This window comes from Lutjanus erythropterus, chromosome 12 (genome assembly GCF_056507025.1).
Source record: "Lutjanus erythropterus isolate fLutEry1 chromosome 12, fLutEry1.hap2, whole genome shotgun sequence".
NCBI classification, from domain to species: Eukaryota; Metazoa; Chordata; class Actinopteri; order Lutjaniformes; family Lutjanidae; genus Lutjanus; species Lutjanus erythropterus.
The window spans coordinates 34,921,600-34,938,390 of NC_139328.1; the positions used below are offsets into that span (position 1 = coordinate 34,921,600).

At 38.0% G+C, this 16,791-nt stretch overlaps 2 protein-coding genes across 3 annotated transcripts in view; one reads left to right on the forward strand and one right to left on the reverse strand.

Annotated features, from left to right (window-relative positions):
• The window catches only part of LOC146318326 (nucleoprotein TPR-like), a 29,357-nt gene extending 27,533 nt beyond the window's left edge, over positions 1-1,824 (forward strand). The window contains exons 53-55 of the mRNA XM_084732286.1: positions 14-111; positions 1,130-1,246; positions 1,411-1,824. Of these exons, the coding sequence (XP_084588412.1) occupies positions 14-111; positions 1,130-1,246; positions 1,411-1,466 (271 nt within the window). The 3' untranslated portion in view covers positions 1,467-1,824. The remainder of the gene's footprint in view (positions 1-13; positions 112-1,129; positions 1,247-1,410) is intronic.
• Positions 1,825-2,170: 346 nt separating this feature from the next.
• On the reverse strand, positions 2,171-11,966 carry prg4a (proteoglycan 4a). 2 transcript variants are annotated; one of them, XM_084732283.1, is made up of 14 exons: positions 11,861-11,966; positions 8,997-9,113; positions 7,562-7,675; positions 7,362-7,421; positions 6,888-6,950; positions 6,499-6,573; positions 6,172-6,396; positions 5,917-6,018; positions 5,646-5,732; positions 5,282-5,421; positions 4,639-4,798; positions 4,408-4,506; positions 3,206-3,331; positions 2,171-2,717 (listed from the first exon to the last, which is right to left on the reverse strand). In XM_084732283.1, exons 1-14 carry the CDS (start codon positions 11,949-11,951, stop codon positions 2,509-2,511), a joined length of 1,668 nt encoding a protein of 555 aa, XP_084588409.1. In that variant the 5' UTR covers positions 11,952-11,966; the 3' UTR covers positions 2,171-2,508. The 2 variants fall into 2 exon arrangements, with proteins under 2 accessions (XP_084588409.1, XP_084588411.1); XM_084732285.1 differs by lacking the exon at positions 5,917-6,018 and having other exon boundaries at positions 3,206-3,334; positions 6,499-6,624.
• Positions 11,967-16,791: the final 4,825 nt, after the last annotated feature.

Sequence of the window (16,791 nt, forward strand, 5' to 3'; positions counted from 1 at the left end):
TTTTGTTTTCCAGTCCTGGTATTGAATCGTCTCTGGAGAGCCAAACAGACATGGAGTCCACAGGACAGCAGAGTGATGATGCGTCACTGCCATCTACCAGCCAAGACCCTGGTAACTTATTCTGTTTACTGACCATCATTTAAACCCTGATAGCCTGATCTTCACAATGAATCTTATGTTTTCTTGCATGTAAACAGAACTTCAGTGGCTGCAGTCACACGGCTGTGTAGCCTTTCACATTCTAACATGCCGTTCATGGACTTCAGGTCTGGAATGAAATGGAGATGCAGCTAACCCTTATTTTAATAATCAATGAATCTGCTCATTATTGTCTCAATGGAAATGGCAAAGTTGACATCATAACACAAAGCAGCAGGTTCTTGTATTCAAAAGCTGAAGCCAGCATATGTTTTATGTTATATCAAAATAGTTGCTCATTAATTTTCTGTCAACTAATACTTAGAATGAAAATGTGAATAGCTATTTTCACTCTGATTTAGATCAAAGGAACACTTTGCACATCCATTAGATGAGGCAGATATGTAAGAGAGAGGCAAGTAGACCAAAAAGTTGCAAAAGGACTCCCACACACTGTCTAACTTGCAATATAACATTTATTTGCAAAATTTCCTGATGAAGGTCTAGCAAGTTTGACAGGAGTCCGGTAGTCCTTTTACAACTCTACAAGTTTGTTATTAGGGGATGAGATAACCTAACAGGTAGTCATATGATGATTATAAACTTACTCTCTCCAAACATTTACTTAAAAAGTCAGGTCTGTTTGTTCCCAGTCTACAAAACAGATCCCTGTCTTGATGGATACCTATCTTGACAGCTGGACTTTGATCACAACTAGACAAATCCTTTTCAGTTTTTAGAGCTAATCTTCCCATATGGAGATGGAACAGGAAGCTTCAGCCGCTCTCTGATTTGCTCAAACAGTCCTACTGAATTCCTCAGCTCAGAGTCAGTCATATTTGGGTTCAGGTGAATCGTTTTGTCCCGGTTGCAGATGTTAAATACTTTTCTGTGTTCTTTATGTATAAAATGTCTCTGACTCTGTTGTTGTGTCAATGAAAGTCTTAGTATCTGCTCCCCTTGCTCATCTCTGGCTTTGTTCCTACTGTAGACACCAGCAGTGTTCCTCAGCGGCGCACAGTGAGCAGTCAGCCTCTGATCAGCAGCCTGTCAGGCAGAGGAACCAGAGGAGGGAGGGGGGAGGCCAGGACACTACTCAGCCGCAGAGGTAACACACAACACAACAGTGCTGGAGAGCTGAAGATTATCAGCACACACACAGAACACACTCCAGTCAAAGATTAATGATGAAGCTGTTTATTGAAGTGCAGTAAGCAGAGAGCAGCATACACATGGATCATCTGTCATTAACCACAAATTGTCTGTTTTCAGGAAATTTCTCTCGAGGAGGAAGGGGAGGAGCCATGGGCAGAGGGGGCTTGGCCTAATGATGATGTCAGCAGTAGCAACTCATCTCATCCAACAAGGAAATAAAGTTAACAGATGATCTTTTCTTCAATTTCAAGACATTCAGTATATCACTAAATATCCAGACTGATCAAAATCAATAATCACACTATGACAGTAGAGCTCTGACAGCTGTGTATGTGCTGTGTGACTCTTTCTGTGACACATGAGGTCACATCATTTGTGAAATCCCGCAGGTTTTTAGGTGTTTTGTAATTTAGTTTCACATGTTTTCATGAGAGCAGACCTGGGTTTGTAATGTTAGTATCTTTATTTTGCTCTGTCTTTGCGCTGTTAATGCACTTGTTTTAATAATAAAGTTGATAATTATAGCAGCGATATCATGTGTGTGGTTTTTTTTATATATATATGATCAGTGTGGGAGTCCAATGAGAGGGCCAGACAGCGCTGATCAATCACACTTAAGATGACTGCCATATACCTTAAATAATCAGTACAATGATGTTGCATTTTCACTGTACCTTGCTTCTGTATTTTGACATAACCAGGGTTTCAGCAGGTCCTTAAAAAGTCTAAAATCCAATCATCTGAATTTTAGGCCTTAAAATGTCTTAAATATCATTTTGACAGGTCTTAAAAGTATATGATGAAGTTAACGTCTCTTCTATAAAGTTGCTATAACTTTAGGTTTGGGTTTAAGGCTGTTTGTTTTTTTGACTAAACATTCATTTACAGCCCTTTTTAGATCTGGACAAATAAAAGGTTGGAGGAGCTTCATAAATTTCCCATTCTTCAAAATGAATAAATTCTTCTCACTACACAACCACATGAATGAAACAAAGGTTTTTACTCCAGAAGAAGCTTCCACTTGTATGTCTTTAGCATTTGCAAGGTTTTTATAGAAAGGTGAAGGGTCAGGCTGTTAAAATTTGTGCTGGTGTTTAGTTGACATTTTAAGAATTACAAATCTTATGAATGTCTTAAAAAATGAATTGCAGCACTTGAGAAGAAATGCAGGAAGTACCAGAAGGACGAGGCCCCTGTCTCCTTTTCAGGATGTACTTATGGACAGCGCAGCCAGACAGTGATGGAGTTGGGTGGGGGTGGGGACGGGGCCGGCTGGGTAGGGTTAGCATTCTGAGCTGCCATGTTGGCAGTGTCGGTTGCCATGGCAGCAGGGCTGATGAGGCGTAGGGGTGAGAAGACTGCGGATGGGTCGGGTTTGGCAAGCGCCGGCAGGTTTCCTGAAATCTCGATCTTGAAGTAGAGAGCTGAGGAGGAGACAGAAAGAAAAAAATTGAATTTAAAAATGTATTAGAAGCAGTTTAAAAAGATTGTTTTCAATCACTAGATTTGCAAATTAAATAAAAAACACAGACAGAATCAGGCATTAAAAAGGGCACTTTCCATTTCCTCACTGTTTTTGCTATTAGCTATTTGATTTGCTTTGTCATTTGGTTTTTCCTTTTAGCCTGATAGAAATTTACAAATTAATTAGAGAATAAATTTATTAATCCATATTTTTGCACAATTAATTGTTAATCAAATGCTTTATTACTATTTCTGTGACACTTGTGGTTCATCACATACAAGTCAATAGTTGAAGAAGCATAAGAAAAGTGCATGAACTGCAAGAGAAATCCAGTGTCAATGTGGTTAACAGTCAGCATGCTAAACTATGAATGAAGTTAAGTCAACAGCTTTCAGTCCTGTTGCTTTCTAATGAGACTAAACAGAATGCACTGTGGATGGTTCTTACGTCCAGAGAAGACGTAGTGCTCGTATTGGCCACTTATCTGAGGGCTGGGCATGGACAGAGCCGAGGTGACCGGGGTGGGGAATCCCTTCAGAGACACTTTGATGTTGATCTCTCCGCCCAGAAGAACTTCTGCATGTAACAGACAAACAAAAGGTGCATTTAAAGTACATTTAAAAAGCAAGAAGGCCACGTAATTATTTCATTAATTTAATTAAACAAACTTGTGGTTTTATGTCATGATTTAAACACCTTTTTGCAAACTAACTGCTTATCAAGAAAAAAAATGATTGTAATAATACTTATAAGTGGTTGGTTAGTGGTGAGGACCAAGCTGTTATAGTGGATTGTTGCATGCTGTGCCCATATGCCACAACTTAACCTGAAATTTACTCTTAAAGGTATAGTTCTGATTATTTGAAATGTGGTTGTTGTGTATTTACCAACAGTAGATCGAGGTCAATAACAACCCCAGTTTGGAGAATCAGTATAGCAAGCTACGCAATGTACTGCTGAAAAAGTGCTTGCTATGTTTAGAATATTTTCACGGCTTTAACTTGCTGTCGGTCAGCCTTTTCTGACAGGAATTCACTGCTATATAAACCAGATATCACTGTCTCCAAAGCAACCAAACTCCTTTGACAAAAACAGCAATTTTACTTCACAGAACACAGGAGTTATTAGTTTACTGCTGCCTGGATTTGTTAGTTTGTGTTATTGTGTGTATTTCTTGTTTTAAAAAGTTGGTTTGGAGCCACTGTAGTCACACAATTAGAAAAACAAACAGATCAGATTGAAGCAAAGGTAGACTAGCAACTCTCATCTTCTGCAAAGTAAAATTAATATTTTTGTCAAAAGAGTCTGGTCCCTTTGGACCGAGCAATATTAGGCTTCTATAGTGGTGGTTTCCTGTCAGAAAACACTGTCTGACAGCAAGGTAAAGTGGTGAAAATATTCTAAATATAGTGTACACTTAAATTGATACTGCGAATACTTTTTGCTGCTGACCCTGTCCACAGCAGTACATTGTGTAGCTTCCTACACCAGTACTCCTGCTGTTTCTCCAAACTGGGGGCGTATCAACCACCAACTACTGTAGTAATACACTGACCCTACTTCAAAAAATCTGAACTATCCCTTTAACTAATTTCTTGGGTTTTTAGAGGTACAATCCAACATTTTGGGGGAAATGTTAGGATACTAACCAGCCTGACGAGCCAAACGCATCTGAAAAGAGCTTGTTGGCATCTCGCTGCAGGATGGAGTGTTGTCTGATGGGAAGGTGAACCTCTGCATGATGTCTCCTAAAGGATAAAACAAGGAGAGTTACCACTGGTCATGGTCAGGAACTTGTATTTGTTCCTGGAGAAGTGATTATGCCTCTGTGTCTCCTTTTTTCTCAGTGTCTTTGTGTCCTCCTGTCCTGGGTTCCTCACCATTCTTAAAGAAGAAGACGGTCTCTGGTCTGTTCCTGGTGGCTGGTGCAGCCAGCGCAGCGCTGATGTCTCCTGCCAGACCTGGGAACTCAGAGACTAGAGGTTTGGGGTAGCCTGGCTCCATCACCATGTTCCCATCAAGACGCCAGTACTGGTCTCCCTGGAGCGATGACAAAGAGACTGGTAAGGTTGGTGGATGCTTTAGAAAAAAACTAGTTCCTACATGTAACTGCTCAGTGTACATTTTGAACACTACAAAAAAACTATCAGTAGTAATTTAAAATAAGTTTTGTGAACTCTTCAAAACAGAATAGGGAAGGGTAGGTGGGGTAAGCCGATCCCACCATATTTTAATTTTAAGTCATCATGATGGTTCTTGGAGATCTCAATATTTTTTCAGGTGGCACATGTTGTCTACAGTTTGAAAAATACTGATCTAGATAAAAAAAAAATAATTTGGGTGAACTATCCCTTTAAAACAACAATTTCTTGCAAAATAACTATTTCATATCAATATGGCTGCAAGTACAAAATCACGGTTAGACACAGCTGACCAATAAGCAGGCTGAGATACTGCAGTAACAGAAGTGACACAGTGGTCAGTTGGGGTGACAGCAGCAGTTATAAAGTATTGTGTTCATACCTTGATGACGTAGACGTTTCCGTGGCAGTTGCAGCGTGTGAAGACAGTGTCGATGGGAGAGGGGACACCCAGAGTGTCTGTGATACTCTGTGGGTGACCAACTGAGCGAGTGGCGGGGTCCACTGACCAGAACAAATCACCTGAAACACACACATAGCAGCTTACAGAGATCACACAAAGATCACGCACATATATGCAAATATATCAACATTATATTGACATTATAGGCTCAAATGTGTTGTTTTTCTCATAAACTTGCCGAGGACAAACTTTAATACATGTAGAAACAATACAACATTTATCCATGAGGGCAACTGGACATCACTGCTAGCAACAACTCACAACAACACACACTGACACTGACCTTTAAATATCAGGATGGTCCCGTTGATGAGAGCTGTCAGTCCATTGATGGGAGAGTTACTGCATAGGTCCACATCAGCAAGGAGTCCTACAGACACACACACACACACACACACACACACACACACACACAATTTATCTTACACACTAAAAATCACTGGGTTAAAATTACTAGAAAGTAAATATGCAGCAATAATATTTGTATAAAACACAAGAGAGTGAAGTTGGTCCAAATAGGACACACACATAGACAAGAGGACCATTTGTCCTACCTGCCCCTTGTCCCTCAGAGCCCCCTTCCACCCCAGAGAGACCCAGGGCCTGTGCTACGTCCTGCAGGGTGCTGGGACTAGAACCTGCTGGACCACTGACACCTGAGGACAAAAACACATTCACATTTTTGTATGGTCAAATTTAATAAATCAACTTAACATTCTTGTGTGATACAATAAGAACGAAACAGCCCTTACAAATTCAGCCCAATTGTTTTCAAGATGAGATTGAAATAAATAATCTGTTTGATGAACCTTGACTTGGCCCAGATGGAGAAGCTCCTCCAGGTGACACCACCAGGTGGACGTTGACAAATCTACCAGCAGCTCCAGGACCAGAGGGACTAACGGGACCACCGCTGCCCGGAGACGGAGCGCTGTAGGCGGGCAGAGAGGAGCCACGTGCTGGTGAGTCTGGCGCTCCACGATGAGAGGGAGCGCCGGACATCGGCAGCAGACCTGCAGGGACGTTACTAACACCTACAGAGAGGAAGACAGTTTGAAACTAGTTTATCTTTCGCGTTTTAAAAATTGAAATTTCAAAATAAGAAAGAAATAAGAAATAGAGGAAATACGTCTAACCATGGTATAGTGGATTGGTTGGTACAGCTGGATGGGTGGGGCCAGAGAAGCTGGGAGTCATGGGATTGAGGAGGCCTAATGTGCCCGGACACTGACCCCCAGGGTACTGAGGGCAGCCACCCTTCACTACGTAAAACATACAAATAAATTATACAGTTACATTACATTCACAGTTATGTTACATCGGTTCGGTGCAATTTATCAGTCCTTTCAGGAAGTTGTGATGCTGCGATCGCGACAGTTAAGACAAATTTAACCAATCCTCTTTTTTTTTCCAATCAGCACAACTTTTTCACAAATTTGACGAATCATCATAGTTCCACCAACCATTAACAGTGGTTCAAATACTGTCTGGATACTGTGAATGTTACAGTTAGAACAACATCTACCTTTGTGCCACTCCTCACTCTCGCTGTTGGACCTTTTCTTGCTCCTGTCCAATTTACGTTTTCCTGAGGAGGAGGAGGAGGAGGAGGAGGAGGAGGAGGAGAAATATGTCAGATTTATAAAGACTGAGGACACACCTGCTACCCAACATCCAGTAGTGGAGAGAGTACTGAAAATATCTGTGCAAGTACTGTTACATTACTGAAATATTACGCAATTACAAGTGCTGGTGCTAGAAAAATACTTAAGCAAAAGTACAAAGTATTCTTCAAAATATCAGTTGATAAAGGGAACACAGAAAAGATTGGACAAGCAGCTACGCAAAAGTTACAAATTGTTTAAGGCTTGCTTGATTTGTGTTGCCTCTTAGTACATGTGTTTCTGCACAAAATGAGCACATTAAAAATATTTTTTCTAACTGTAGTGAAAGTGAGGCTCTGCTGCAGGTTAGTTAGCTGTTATCGATGGTTTCCAACCTGAAGCTGCTGCCCTCATAGTTTGGAAAGTCCTTAAGTTTGGAACTGAGACACTGGCATCTGTGGACATGAAGACAAAGTGTTAAAAAAACACGTCAAGTCAGGTCAATGTCGTTAAATTTCATGATAATCATGTATGTGCTGCTACATCACAGCGGACCACTGTCTATAATTGTGTTGTTGTTGATTGTGTCCCTTACCACAGTGTCTCTGGTAGTCATGACAGCAGGTGTTGTATTGGACACACTGTGGGTCACAATCACACAGCAGGCCGCGCCTGAACGTCTCACCGCAGCGACCCTGACAGGACTGAGCTGAGAACAGCAGACAAACAGAACATCATCAACACAGCACAGCGCATGTTGCTTTCAACTGGTCAAAACCAGTTCAGTGTCTAACATGTTAGCAAGTAATTGTCTGTTAGACACACAGGAGACAAGAAGCAACATTTGCATTCATGTTGAGTGAGGCTGCTGCGCTGTTAGAGCTGTTGAAGGTGTGTAGAGTCGATTTGACAGAACTGTTTCGCTTAAAGTAGCTGACTAACACAACAAGCTACACAATAGACTAAAACGTTGTCAGAAAATGAAAGAATGAGCTAAAATGGCTAAAAAGTTGAAGAAAAACTGAAAACAATAGAAGAGGCTAAAAAGTTCCATAGAAGCTAAAACAACAACCTTAAGCTAACATGATTTGAAAAAACAAAACAACATACTAAGAGAAGCTAAAATGGTTTATAAAAATGAAATACAATAAGCTAAAGAGATGATAAAAAAGTTCTATAGAAGCCAAAATAACAAAGGCTAAAATGTTCTCTTTCAAAAGACAAAAAAAAAAAAGAAAAAGAAAAAAGAAAAATGACAACAACGAGGCAACAATCTAAAAAAGTGATTTCTCTTTAAAAAGATAAAAAAACAAAAACAAACAAAAAAACCTCAACAACAATGAAACAACAATCTAAATAAGGCTAAAAGGTTCTATAAAAACTACAAACAGTTAGCTGGAGAGGGGCTTAAAAGTTCCATCAAAGCTAGAGCAACAACCTTTAAAGGCTAAAAAGATTTTGGGTGAAAAAAAAAAAAAACAACCTAAAAGAGGCTGAAGGGTTCTATAAATTCTAAAACCAATAATGTAAAAATGCTAAAAAGCTCTATAGAAGCTAAAAGAAGAACCTTAAAAGACTAAAATAGTAAATAAAACAAAACAATGAACTAAAAGAGACTAAAGGTTCTATAAAAATAATAAGCTAAAAGAGGCTAAAAAGTTCCATGCAAGTTGAAACAACAAGCTAATCAAAAGGCTAAAAAGCTTAAAAGAAATGATACACTATTTCCTCCATGTGTGCAACAGGTTTTTACATGGAAGACATGTCACATTAGGAAAATCACAGGGGGAAATGATATAATGAATGATGGCTGAATTCCATTTAGCTGTTTCAGTTTTAGCATCTGTTCATGCTGGCTTACAGTCACACTGTCATAGCTTGGACACTTAATAACTGAACACAGTCTTTGTGAAAGCACATATTGTTAATGTTATTATAACACCTTTAAGTCAAAATATCTGCTGTGAAAATGGTCCATCAAAGGTCCTGTTCTCTGTCTTATTGTCTCTGTATTCTAATGAGCGTCTTACCTCTGGTGCAGACAGCCTGAAAGTCCTGGCAGCACTCATTATGCTGCAGGCAGCGGAGGTCACAGGTACACTGCTGTCCTCTGGTGAAAACCTCTCCACAGCGACCCACACAGCTGCCTGAGGAGACACAACGTGTGTGTGTGTGTGGAACTTCAGATGTCCCTCATCATTCATAACACATAACAAATATATATGGAGACATAACATTATTGGAAGGTATTTTCAGGTGGACTGCAAGACATCCTAAGATATCATGGGTACAAGGGCTCAACTTTTTTAGACATTTTAAGCCGTGCTAGGTGTGTTACTAGATAATATAAGGCTTACTAAGGACATTATTTGACATCAGGTATTATATCTGCATTGTGAGAATTATTAGACTTAGAGAGATTAGATGATATTGCCAGCTGCATTAGTAGATATTTAAAAAACCATTGGAGGTGCTTAACCAGATCATATCATTTAAACTGGGGATGTTATTAGACATCATGAGGAAAATAGTTCTCATATTATATTATTAGAGCAGGGGTGTCAAACTCAATCACAGAAGGGGCCAAAGTTTAAAACACAGTCTAAGTCGCGGGCCAAACAGGATTAACATTTATTAAACTGTCTAAAACTGACTAAAACTGTTTTATTCAGAAATATGATTTTGAACAGCCAGACTGCAACAACTTTTTCCTCAATAAAATAAATAAGATTTTAAAAAAAAAATTTTCTTCAACAATAACAAAGGAAAACAAGAATATTTCAGCTCAGAATATTTCAGCTCACATATCCAGGTGGGGGTTACATTTGAAAATGCTTTCTTTTTGTCTGCACACAAGATATCGCACACTTTAATCATGCAAACTCTCAATGGCACTGCATTTGGCATAAAAATCTGCTCATATAATAATATTACAAACCCATCAGCCCATCAGGTACAGATGAACATATTGACCTGCTCAATTTAACATTAAGGCCAAAATGCACTGAGAACTTCAACAGAAAAGTCAACTGTAGCTTCTATGGTGCACTGCAGGCTTCAGATTTAAAATGTAACACCACAGAACCAGCAGTATTTTAGGAAAAGGTTAAACTGCACACTGACACACACTGAGGAGATGAAGAGGAGAGACAGAGTCTGGACTCTTCATCATGACTTACAGTAACGCAGCAATTAAGTATTTAAAAGTACACAAATCAGACTTGAGTAAAAAAAAAAATCGCGCACCACATAAGTGTACATTAATATTATGATTCATGATCATAAAAAGTTTTTTTTTTATCTCTCTCCCTCTCTCTCTCTCTCTCTCGCTCTCTCTCTCTCTCTCTCTCTCCCCCCTATCTCGCGGGCCGTATATAATTGAATTGCGGGCCAGATGTGGGCCTTGAGTTTGACACGTGTATCAGAGGCATAATAAGAAATTGTAAAGCAGGCCTACAGGCACACTGAACAGCATTAGAAAGGTATTCAAAGGTGAATTAAAAAGTATCATGCATAATTTTGTAAAATCTTAATTTTTTGCAAAACACAAAGTGCCATAATATAGGATCACCTTTTTGGCTATGTAACTACACCAAAAACTCACAATAACCAGAGTATAAAGTCCACAATATGATATTTTTCACAATATCAAAAAAACAAAAGAAAAAAAAACTAATAATAAAAATAATAAATCTGATGCGTACAGCGTTTTTGGTGCCATATATATATATATATACTTTTTAAAATAAAGTTTTACCCTTTAACTTTAACCTATTTAATATATATATTTAAAAAGTAGTCAGCCATGAAAACTGACAATTAGCGTTTAATATATGTACGTCACCCATTCTTGAGAATTGGAGCAAATCTTTTTTTTTTTAAGGATTACTAGCAGTCTAAATCTGTTTTTGTTTTTTGTTTTTTTCTGAAAATGTATTCTTTGAGGATTTATATATATATATATATTTATGACATATACGTAATTTAAGAAATGTTTTAATGTTTTTATTATGTTTTAATTTTTTTTATTTCTAAACTTGCTCTGTATCAGAAAACAGCCTTGTCCCAGTCAAGAATTCACAACTTCAAACAATTTAAAAATGTGTTTAAAAACCTTAGACCTACTGATAACAAAGGTGTAAAAATGTGCTATTATAATATCTTTGTTTTTGTTTATTTTTAATGAAAATGTTGGCCCTTTAAAGTTGTGTCCCAGTATCCATCAACTCTGTCAGATTTTTATAAAATGATTTAATTGGACATAAAAAGGGTTAGATATACCCCACAGACCCCTGTGTCACTTCCTGATTTGAAAAAGACAGGAATACTGTCACACTGGTACACTACACTGGTAAACTTAATATTTTTTAACAAATTCATTAAATAATATTTCTATCAGATGTGTTTCAACCATAACATGTCAGCTCTGTAGCCCTTCTAAATGAGAATTATGATTTTAAAATGTGTATTTTGATTAACATTAAGAGAACTCTGAGACACTTTAAAATAATAAAATGACTGTTCGCTACAACTATGCTGTGAAATGAAAGAGATGTGACGTTTTGTCAAATCTGCAGGACGTCAACTCTGTCAGATTTTGCACCTGACAGAGTTGACATCTACATTAATAAAAAAAAAAAAATTAAATCACTAGCCAAGAATTTGATCTTTTAAAATATATTTTCCAGCATAATTGAAGAGTAAAAATCAAAACACCTCAAAATACAGTTTTGTCCCAATTCTCAAGAATGATGTACGATTACAAAAAAAAAATGTAGCAGTCAATAGCAGTACTTTTAAAAATAATGATGATAATAAAATAAAATAATTAACCATGTAATATTAAATGTAATATAAAATTTAGATTAAATATGTGTGTCAGTGTGTACAGTACCTGGTCCAGCAGCAGCAGTAAAGGTCACAGCAAGGCCGAGGAACAGAAGCCACAGTGACATCTTCATCATCATCCTCATCATCATCTTCATCTGACACTCTGCTTGAACAGAATCTGAGCCGAACAACAACTGTGATGGACACGAAGGTAGCATGAGAGAGAGAGAGAGAGACACTGCCACAGTAATACTAGAAAGAGAGTGAGAGAATGAGTCTTTACCTTCTCGGTGTGTCACCTCTTCTTGTCTTCTCCCAATCTGTCTGTCTGTCTGTCTTATATATGAGACAGAGGCACTGACACAGGACACTTTTAATTAGCATCATACACACACAAACACACTCATACTACACCCACAGACTAATTAAAAACCACCAGGACATATTTAAACGTCCTACACTGACGGTAAATGTGCTCCTACACACAGTAATCCCACCAGCGATGGAAAGTAACTAATTACAAATGACTTCAGTTACTTTAATGATTTATATTAAACATTTATATATTTGTGCAACACAGTCTGGCTTCATATTCGCTTTATAATGTTTATAATGTTTTACATGTCATGTGTTCAGAGCAGACACTTTGTTATTATTTACTACTACTCTAAATCAACACAGATCTCCCCACAGATACCCCTGGGAACAAATATGATGGTACTTGAGAGTTTTTTCCACTTGTGAGGTTCACATGGGACTCACTCCTACCTGTTCCCCTTTGGCCACATTTTTCCATCCCGGCCAGCTTGAGGAATGAGGTGTTGGAACCAGCCACAGCTGATGTCATGTGGTTTTGACAATTTTGCGGTGGACTTTCAATTGTTCAGCTCAGTCCAAGAGTCATAAAACTTGTCTACATGTGGGATGAAGGGACCGAGCCAAAGAGAGGAAATGAATGAGAAGGGTCAATCTTTAGTTTGATGTATTATACACTTTTATTCTATTGATTGTATTTTTTTTTTCAAACACAATTATATATTATATATTATATATATTATATATGCAACTTAGATGCTTCAAGGTTTACAAGTCATGATATAAAAATATTTGCTAAGTTTATTTGAAAGGGGGTGAATAAGACATTTCAAGTCATTACAAAGTCATAACCATGTTATGAACATTGTCATTAAGTGTCATTCATGCAATTGCAATTTAATGTAGACTTCACATTGTTTGAGATGTCTTTGTGATGACAACTTGACATTAATCAAGTCAGTAATGTCATGAGACCATTTTGTATGTGTCATGAATATTTTCCTTGACTTCAAAGTACATTTGTGACTTGTCATAAAGATGTCATTAAGTGTTATAAGGCCAGGTGGTGACAGAGCACAGTAGCTAGGTGATTTAGCTTACAGAGTTACCAGATGGACCTGACTGAAGAGCCAAACCCAGCTAGAAAACCACGTCGGTGCTGTAGTCCCTGCATCTTTACTGAAAAGTGAAGGGCCATCCCTGCCAATAATGATAACTAGAACAATAATTATAATGTATTGTATAATATAGGTAGAGTTTGGACTGCAGCTGTGCAGCTGTGTAGTTGTGGGGCAGACTGTGAGCCATTTAAGTCATAACATTTTTTAAAATGATATATTTAAAGTTATTGTTATAGTTCTCATTGGTGTGGATGTTGTTACACATTATGTCCATATAGTGCATGATACTATGTAAACTATGAGTTTAGTTAAAGCTGTTATCAGTGCTGGTACTTCTCAGAGTAAGGATGATGTTTTGTACCAATAAGAGCTCATAGTGATCGTTTCTATGCTGATGATGTGAGATCACATGTGATGATGTCAATGACAGTGAGCTGAGGAGTCAGTGTCAGGGTGAGCACCCTAAAGGGCACTTCGTCACAATGTTTTGCACATTAGATCACTCTACTTTAACTTGTTTTATCTATACTGGGGCATCCAAGACTGACACCAAGTCCACCAGTGTGTAGGATCTGAATATTTGGGACTTCTGTAACCTCCAAGTGAAGTATCACAACAATGTGGCAGAAAGCAATGTGTGAGCAATGTCTGAGCTCCAACCATGAAACTCTGACTGCATCAGTTTGTTCTGAGACTGTCTCATTTCTATAAATCATCAAAAATTGAAAAAGATACTAATCACATTTTTTTAAAATGCAATTAAAAAAATTAAAACAGAATCCAGTGATTTGCAAAAACTTTTTGACCTGTATTCAACTGACTACAGTACAAAGACATGACATGACATTTAATGTTCAAACTGATTAACTTCTTCGTTAATCAAATATGCAATGAGTGTAAATATACACTCATTCTGAATTTGATGCCTTCAACATGATAAAAAAAAAGGTGGAACAGGAACCAGTGAAGTTTTGAAAGAGAAATTCTTTGTCATTCTTGCTTTCTGGTAATAGTCTGGATGGTCCTTTTCCTCTTTAGCCTGGAGGACACGACGTCCATGATTTATGAAAACAATCTGAAATGTGGACTCATCAGACCACAGCAGACTTTTCCACTTTGTGTCAGTCCATCTCTGATGAGCTCGGGTCCAGAGAAGTCTGCAGTGTTTCTGGATGTTGTTGATATATGTCTTTCTCTTTTCATGGTAGACTCTTAACTTGCATTTGTAGATGCAGAGACAAACTGTGTTTACTGACAACGGTTTTCCAAAGTGTTCCTGAACTCATGTAGTAAATATTTTATAGAATCAAGTCAGTTTTAATGCAGTGCTGCTTTACACATTCAGTGTTGGTTTTTGGCCTTGCAGAGATTTCTCTGGATTCTTTTAATGATATTGTGTATTATAGATGGTGGAATCCATAAAATCCTGCAGTTTTGTATTGAGAAATAGTATTCTTAAACTGTTCATTGACAAAGCAGAGAACCTCACTCCGTCCATGCTCGTGAACAACAGAACCTTTTGAGGATGCCCCTTTATATCCAATCATGATCCTGTCACATGTTGAATGTTCCATACAGGTGTTTTATTGAGCATTCCTCAACTCTCCCAGTCTTTTGTTGCCCCTGTCCCACTAGAATGTGCTGCAGGCATCAAATTAAGAATAAGTTTGTATTTACACAAAACAATGACGTTTATCAGTTTGAACATTAAATATCTTGTCTTTGTACTGTTTTAAACTGAAGAGAGGTTGAGTAGGATTTGCAAATTCTTGCATTCCAATTTTAATTACATTTTACACGAGGTCCCAACTTTCTTGTAATTGGGATTGTGGAAAGTATTTGAAAAGGCAGTTTGATGTTTGTTATAAATGAGCTTGTTGACAGTGTTACAGGACATCTGCTAGAGAGATAATACAATGTGGATGAGTCACAGACATAAACACACCATCACACCCACTCTGTTCCCATTCACCTGCTGCTCTCACTGACCGTACACATGTGTGCTCTGCTCTTCATTTCTAACAGTCAATTATGTGTGATGGACAGTCCTCTAATGAGTCCTCAGGGAGGGGCGTGCTCGGACTGACGTATCGTGATTGGTCAGATGGTCAGATTAAAGCTGCTCATAAAAGTTTATTAGCGCCCCACATTGTGACCATGTACAGACTGTGGGATGCGCGCTGGCTGGCGGGCAGTTGAGAGCACCACACACACATCTCACACACTCAGTAGGTGTTGAGAAACAGGAGGCCAGACAGACGTTATGAAACATGTATTTAAAGAGTGTCTGGCAAAGTGAAACATGACTGAAAGAAGAATAGAGATTCATTCAACCTGACATGTGGCTGTAAATTTAGTCTTTATACATAAAGTCACACAGTTCATTTGAGACGTGTGTGTTTCTCTCTGTAGCTGCCGCAGGACAACTGACAGGATGTTTGTACATCCACATTTGCTTTGAACAGTTTCTTCAGTTGACGTTGGTAATGACTCTCTGATGAGACTGTGGTTGCTGACCGGTGTGTCTGCGTTGCATTACCTCACCCTCCTGGTATCTTCCCCTCACTGTTCTCCTCACTTGTTCCAGCTCATTATTTCAGCTTTATAGCTGAAGCCAATTAAATGTTGGAGTTTATTTTTCCGAGTGGATAAACAATGTCCTCTTCTTGTTTACTCTCACTTTAAGGTCACACGGACCTAATTCACGTTATGAGAATATGAGATCAGTGTTTTAATATTCTTCATTCCTTATTTGGATAAGCTTCCACCAAAGTGGACACTAGTTTTTTGGAGGTCCTCACAAAAACAACAACTAGAAGAGTTCACTCAGTAGAGAGCAGATCTCTGCAAGGCAACCCAGAAAGAATATTAGGATGTAATCTCTTTTTAATAACCAACATTTTGATTAGAAACTGTAATTTAATTACATATTGTTCCTCAGTAATTGTAACAGTTTACAATTACTTTGAGTTTTTAGTAATATAATAACATGTAACTAGTTACATGTAAGGAGTTAGACATTTGTGTGAAATTTTGTAATAATTAGCATATGAATTTTTGAGTATAAATTCTCTGACCACCAAAATGCAGTCAGCTGATCCTTGATTCCAGGTGGATGTTTGTACCAAATTTGAAGAAATTCCCCTCAAGTGTTCCTGAGATATCAGATTTACATGAAGAATAAATATTATCTTGAGTAATCGGGTCATAATTTCTGGAAAGAGACACTGGTTTTGAAAATCCTATTTGTTTATTATTTCTTTTGGTACTTTGAGCACAACAAGCTCAGTCCCATTTAGTCCCATTATAGTGGACATTTTTCAAGTCCTTCCCGTAACAATTATTTTTATTATCAGTTAATCTGTCGATCATTTTCTTGATTAATCAATTTGTTGTTTGGTCCATAAAATGTCAGAAATTGGTGAAAAATGAAGTCCTCAGAAACCAGAAGGAAACCAGAAAATATTCATATTTATGAGGCTAGAATCAGAGAATTTTGACTTTGTCCTCTTGAACTGAATGAACTGTTGCAGCTCTGGTGGGGACCATCCAGAAAGAG